The sequence below is a fragment of the Leopardus geoffroyi genome, chromosome C1 (genome assembly GCF_018350155.1).
Source record: "Leopardus geoffroyi isolate Oge1 chromosome C1, O.geoffroyi_Oge1_pat1.0, whole genome shotgun sequence".
Taxonomy (NCBI): Eukaryota; Metazoa; Chordata; class Mammalia; order Carnivora; family Felidae; genus Leopardus; species Leopardus geoffroyi.
In genome coordinates this window covers 210,185,672-210,191,671 of record NC_059328.1, presented here as the reverse complement: position 1 = coordinate 210,191,671, position 6,000 = coordinate 210,185,672, and the positions used below count along the sequence as shown (strand labels likewise).

At 65.6% G+C, this 6,000-nt stretch overlaps 1 protein-coding gene across 1 annotated transcript in view; it reads left to right on the top strand.

Moving 5' to 3' along the window:
* Positions 1 to 352: 352 nt before the first annotated feature.
* Positions 353 to 6,000, top strand: part of IRS1 (insulin receptor substrate 1) — a 64,109-nt gene continuing 58,461 nt past the window's right edge. Inside the window, exon 1 of the mRNA XM_045481495.1 lies at positions 353 to 5,218. Coding sequence (XP_045337451.1) covers positions 1,493 to 5,197 — 3,705 coding nt within the window. The 5' untranslated portion in view covers positions 353 to 1,492 and the 3' untranslated portion in view covers positions 5,198 to 5,218. The remainder of the gene's footprint in view (positions 5,219 to 6,000) is intronic.

The following is a 6,000-nucleotide window of genomic DNA, read 5'->3' as shown; positions in this document are numbered from 1 at the left end:
GTCCTCCCACTCAGGGCCCCGTAGCCGCAGTCCCCCACCCCCCCCCCCGCCGCCCCCCACCCTCACTCCTGCGTCTTCCCGAGCTCGCCCCCCCGTCGCCGTTTTCCCAGACTCCCCTCGTGCTTTCGGGTAGCCACCCAAACACACCCGCCCGCACCCTCGGCGGGGATTCCTGCGGGCCGGGGGCGCCTTGGGTGGCACGCGGGGAGGACGGCTCTGCGCCGGGGCGGGCGGCCGCGCAGGGGCGCTGCCCGAGCGCTGCGCCGGGGCCCAGCGCGGGCGCCGCTGCGGCACTGCCGGGGGGCGGAGAGGGGCGGGCGCGGGGCGGGCTCGGCCGGGAATGTAGAGACCCGGGCGGGAGCCTCCCGGCGGCGGCGGCGGCGGCGGCGGCGGCCGGGCTGCGGAGCGCGGAGGCTCCGTCACGTGTTTTTCTCCTCCGAGTGAGACGGCGGCGCGGTCGGCGGGGGCCGGCGCGCAGAGCCAGACGCCGCCGCTTGTTTTGGTTGGGGCTCTCGGCAACTCTCCGAGGAGGAGGAGGAGGGAGGAGGGGAGAAGTAACTGCAGAGGCAGCGCCTCCCGGGGAAGAGGCGTCTTCCCCGACTCCTTCCCAAACCTCCCCCTTTGCCTCCCGCCCTTGTCCCCTCCCCTCCTCCCCTGCCGACTGGAGCGAGGGGCAGGGATGAGCCTGTCCCTCCGGCGCGTCCCCAGCTCCCTCGGCCGCCTAGTAGCGTTTCGCGTGGAAAAGGCACTTTCTCCGTCCGCCGAGATGGGCCCAAATGGGGGCTGCAGCGGACCCGTCCGCGGGCGGCAGCAGCAGCAGCAACAGCCGCAGCGCCGCGGTCTCTGCGATTGAGCTGGTATTTGGGCGGCTGGTGGCGGCGGGGCGGTTGGGGGGTGGGAGGAGGCGGAGGAGGAGGCGAAGGAGGAGGAGGAGGAGGAGGGAGAACCCCGTGCAACGTTGGGACTTGGCAGCTCGCCTCCCCCTGCCCAAGGATATTTAATTTGCCTCGGGAATCGCTACTTCCAGAGGGGAACTCAGGAGGGAAGGCGCGCGCGCCTGGAGGGGCAACGCGGGGACCCCTGGCCGCCGCCGCCGCCCGCCTGCGCCAGACTCCAGCCCGGGCGGCGAGAGATGCATCTTCGCTCCTTCCCGGCCGCGGCGGCTGCGAGGAGACTGGGCTCTCGGAGGATCCCGGCTGCACTAGCGCCGGACGCACTGCCTCCCCCCCAGGGCATGAAACGCCCGTAAACTCCGGCCGGGGCCACCTCCTTGGCGCAGCCGCTGCGTCCCCCTTCGGCTGCCCCTCCCCGGCGCGGGCGGCGGCGTGGTGTTTGGAGTCGGGGGTTCTGCCGCCTCCAGCCCTGTTTGCATGTGCGGGGGCCGCGGCGAGGAGCCTCCGCCCCCCACCCGGTTGTTTTTCGGCGCCTCCCTCTCCTCGGCGGCGGCGGCGGCGGCGGCGGCGGCGGCGGCGGCGGCGGTGGCGGCGGCAGCATGGCGAGCCCTCCGGAGACCGAAGGCTTCTCGGACGTGCGCAAGGTGGGCTACCTGCGCAAACCCAAGAGCATGCACAAGCGCTTCTTCGTGCTGCGGGCGGCCAGCGAGGCGGGGGGCCCGGCGCGCCTCGAGTACTACGAGAACGAGAAGAAGTGGCGGCACAAGTCGAGCGCCCCCAAACGCTCGATCCCCCTGGAGAGCTGCTTCAACATCAACAAGCGGGCGGACTCCAAGAACAAGCACCTGGTGGCCCTCTACACCCGGGACGAGCACTTTGCCATCGCGGCGGACAGCGAGGCGGAGCAGGACAGCTGGTACCAGGCCCTCCTGCAGCTGCACAACCGGGCCAAGAGCCACCACGACGGGGCCGCGGCCCCCGGGGCAGGAGGCGGCGGGGGCAGCTGCAGTGGCAGCTCGGGCCTCGGCGAGGCTGGGGAGGACTTGAGCTACGGGGATGTGCCCCCAGGACCTGCGTTCAAGGAGGTCTGGCAGGTGATCCTGAAACCCAAGGGCCTGGGTCAGACAAAGAACCTGATTGGCATCTACCGTCTCTGCCTGACCAGCAAGACCATCAGCTTCGTGAAGCTGAACTCGGAGGCGGCGGCCGTGGTGCTGCAGCTGATGAACATCAGACGCTGCGGCCACTCCGAGAACTTCTTCTTCATCGAAGTGGGCCGTTCAGCAGTGACAGGACCTGGGGAGTTCTGGATGCAGGTGGATGACTCTGTGGTGGCCCAGAACATGCACGAGACAATCCTGGAGGCCATGCGGGCCATGAGCGACGAGTTCCGTCCTCGAAGTAAGAGCCAGTCCTCCTCCAACTGCTCCAACCCCATCAGCGTCCCCCTGCGCAGGCACCACCTCAACAACCCGCCACCCAGCCAGGTGGGGCTGACCCGCCGCTCTCGCACCGAGAGCATCACCGCCACCTCTCCGGCCAGCATGGTGGGCGGGAAGCAGGGCTCCTTCCGCGTGCGCGCGTCCAGCGACGGCGAGGGCACCATGTCCCGCCCGGCCTCGGTGGACGGCAGCCCCGTGAGTCCTAGCACCAACAGGACGCACGCGCACCGGCATCGCGGCAGCTCCCGGCTGCACCCGCCTCTCAACCACAGCCGCTCCATCCCCATGCCTTCGTCCCGCTGCTCGCCTTCTGCCACCAGCCCGGTCAGTCTGTCGTCCAGCAGCACCAGTGGCCACGGCTCCACCTCGGACTGCCTCTTCCCCCGGCGCTCTAGTGCTTCTGTGTCCGGTTCCCCCAGCGATGGCGGTTTCATCTCCTCGGATGAGTACGGCTCCAGTCCTTGCGATTTCCGAAGTTCCTTCCGCAGTGTCACCCCGGATTCCCTGGGCCACACCCCGCCGGCCCGCGGGGAGGAGGAGCTGAGCAACTACATCTGCATGGGAGGCAAAGGATCCTCCACCCTCACCGCCCCCAATGGTCACTACATTTTGCCTCGGGGTGGCAATGGTCAGCGCTACGTCGCCGGGGCCGGCCTGGGCACCAGCCCGGCCCTGGCCGGGGATGAAGGAGCCAGTGCAGCCGATCTGGAGAATCGGTTCCGAAAGCGGACTCACTCGGCCGGCACGTCCCCTACCATTTCCCACCAGAAGACCCCGTCGCAGTCCTCGGTGGCTTCCATTGAGGAGTACACGGAGATGATGCCTGCCTACCCGCCAGGAGGTGGCAGCGGAGGCCGCCTGCCCGGCTACCGGCACTCCGCCTTCGTGCCCACCCACTCCTACCCCGAGGAGGGTCTGGAGGTACACCGGGGCCACCACCGCCCAGACACCTCCTCTCTCCACACTGATGATGGCTACATGCCCATGTCCCCAGGAGTGGCCCCAGTGCCCAGCAGCCGCAAGGGCAGCGGGGACTACATGCCCATGAGCCCCAAGAGCGTGTCTGCGCCACAGCAGATCATCAACCCCATCAGGCGCCATCCCCAGAGGGTGGACCCCAATGGCTACATGATGATGTCCCCTAGCGGCAGCTGCTCTCCTGACATCGGAGGTGGGCCCAGCAGCAGCGGCAGCGGCGCCGCCCCCTCTGGGAGCAGCTACGGGAAGCTGTGGACCAACGGGGTTGGGGGCCACCACCCTCACGCTGTGCCACATCCCAAACTCCCCGTAGAGAGTGGTGGCGGCAAGCTCTTGTCTTGTACTGGTGACTACATAAACATGTCGCCGGTGGGGGACTCCAATACCAGCAGCCCCTCCGACTGCTACTACGGCCCGGAGGACCCCCAGCACAAGCCAGTCCTCTCCTACTACTCGTTGCCAAGGTCCTTTAAGCACACCCAGCGCCCCGGGGAGCTGGAGGAGAGTGCCCGGCACCAGCACCTCCGCCTTTCCTCCAGCTCCGGTCGCCTTCTCTATGCCGCCACCGCAGAAGATTCCTCCTCCTCTACCAGCAGCGACAGCCTGGGCGGCGGGTACTGTGGGGCCAGGCCCGATTCCGGCCTCCCGCACATCCACCATCAGGTCCCGCAGCCCCATCTGCCTCGAAAGGTGGACACAGCTGCCCAGACCAACAGCCGCCTGGCTCGGCCCACGAGGCTGTCCCTGGGGGATCCCAAGGCCAGCACCTTACCTCGGGTCCGCGAGCAGCAGCCACAGCCCCCCCTGCTGCACCCTCCGGAGCCCAAGAGCCCAGGGGAATATGTGAATATTGAGTTTGGGGGGGATCAGCCGGGCTACTTATCTGGTCCCGTGGCTTCCCGCGGCTCGCCTTCTGTCAGGTGCCCATCCCAGCTCCAGCCAGCCCCCAGAGAGGAAGAGACTGGCACTGAAGAGTACATGAACATGGACCTGGGGCCGGGCAGGAGGGCCACCTGGCAGGAGGGTGCCGGGGTCCAGCCAGGCAGAGTGGGCCCCACACCTCCTGGGGCGGCCAGTGTGTGCAGGCCCACCCGGGCCGTGCCCAGCAGCCGGGGTCACTACATGACCATGCAGATGGGCTGTCCCGGTCAGAGCTATGTGGACACCTCACCAGTTGCCCCCATCAGCTATGCTGACATGCGGACAGGCCTCGTTGTGGAGGAGGCGAGCCTTCCGGGGGCCACGGCCGCCGCTCCCTCCTCATCCTCGGCGGCCTCGGCTTCCCCCACTGCGCCTCAAAAAGCAGGGGAGCTGGTGGCCCGCTCTTCCCTGCTGGGGGGCCCGCAGGGACCCGGAGGCATGAGCGCCTTCACCAGGGTGAACCTCAGCCCCAGCCGGAACCAGAGTGCCAAAGTGATCCGTGCGGACCCGCAAGGGTGCCGGAGGCGGCACAGCTCTGAGACCTTCTCCTCGACACCCACTGCCACCCGGGCGGGCAACACGGTGCCCTTCGGAGGGGGCGCTGCAGGAGGGGGCAGCGGTGGTGGCAACGGCAGCGCCGAGGAGGTGAAACGCCACAGTTCTGCTTCCTTCGAGAACGTGTGGCTGAGGCCTGGGGAGCTCGGGGGAGCCCCCAAGGAGCCGGCCCAAGTGTGCGGGGCCGCCGCGGGTTTGGAGAACGGGCTTAACTACATAGACCTGGATTTGGTCAAGGACTTCAAACAGCGCCCTCAGGAGCGCCCCCCTCAACCACAGCCGCCCCCGCCCCCGCCCCCTCATCAGCCTCTGGGCAGCAGCGAGGGCAGCTCCACCCGCCGCTCCAGCGAGGATTTAAGCGCCTATGCCAGCATCAGTTTCCAGAAGCAGCCAGAGGACCTCCAGTAGCTCGACTGGACATCACAGCAGGTGCGTTTCATGGTGACAAAGTCAGAAGACAAAACCGCTTTGAACCCTGTGCTGGAATTCTCTTCCTCTTTGCCTAGGCTCCCTTTCCTCTCCTTCCCACTGCTTCCTTAGGGGGTGCATTCCCAGGATGGGAGAGGTTAGGGCACACAAGGTGTGCTCTCCCCCCCTCTCCCGCCCCCCCCCCCCCCATGACACTTGGCTGGTGGTCAAATAAACCTGTTGGAGCAGCGGCCCAGGAGGCCTTTTTCATTTGAGGTTCCCAAGTGAAATACTTAACCGTATGATTTTCAAAAATATATACCCTACACCAGTGCTGAGGCTTGTGAAGTCCCTATATAAGAACCTTGTTCTCTTTATTGAAGTTTTCTTTTGACTGTATATTTAGGTCAGTCCCTAGAAGGAACAGACGACAAAAATACTGGTTAATACAGGGTCTAAACCAAACCCTCCACTTGAGATAGTTTCTTGGAGCTCTTCAGGGTGATCTTATCAAGTTGCTCCATGTCCTTTAGTTCTGTGATTTCACAATACCAAGGCAACATAAATAGCAGTGGAAACATCAATTTTTATTCCTGCTGCCCTAAAACGATTCAGGAGGAAGAGCTTATTCAGGCTTACATATTTAGAGAGACATACTTGCCTGTTTGTGACTCTCTGTAGAAAGTAATTATGGGTGACATTCTCTTTTTGTTCCCGAACCAGGATTTGTGAAATATTATTCACACACCGACCCACCACCTCACAGGCATGGCTGTTTTCATACAGGGTATGCAGTGAAGTCT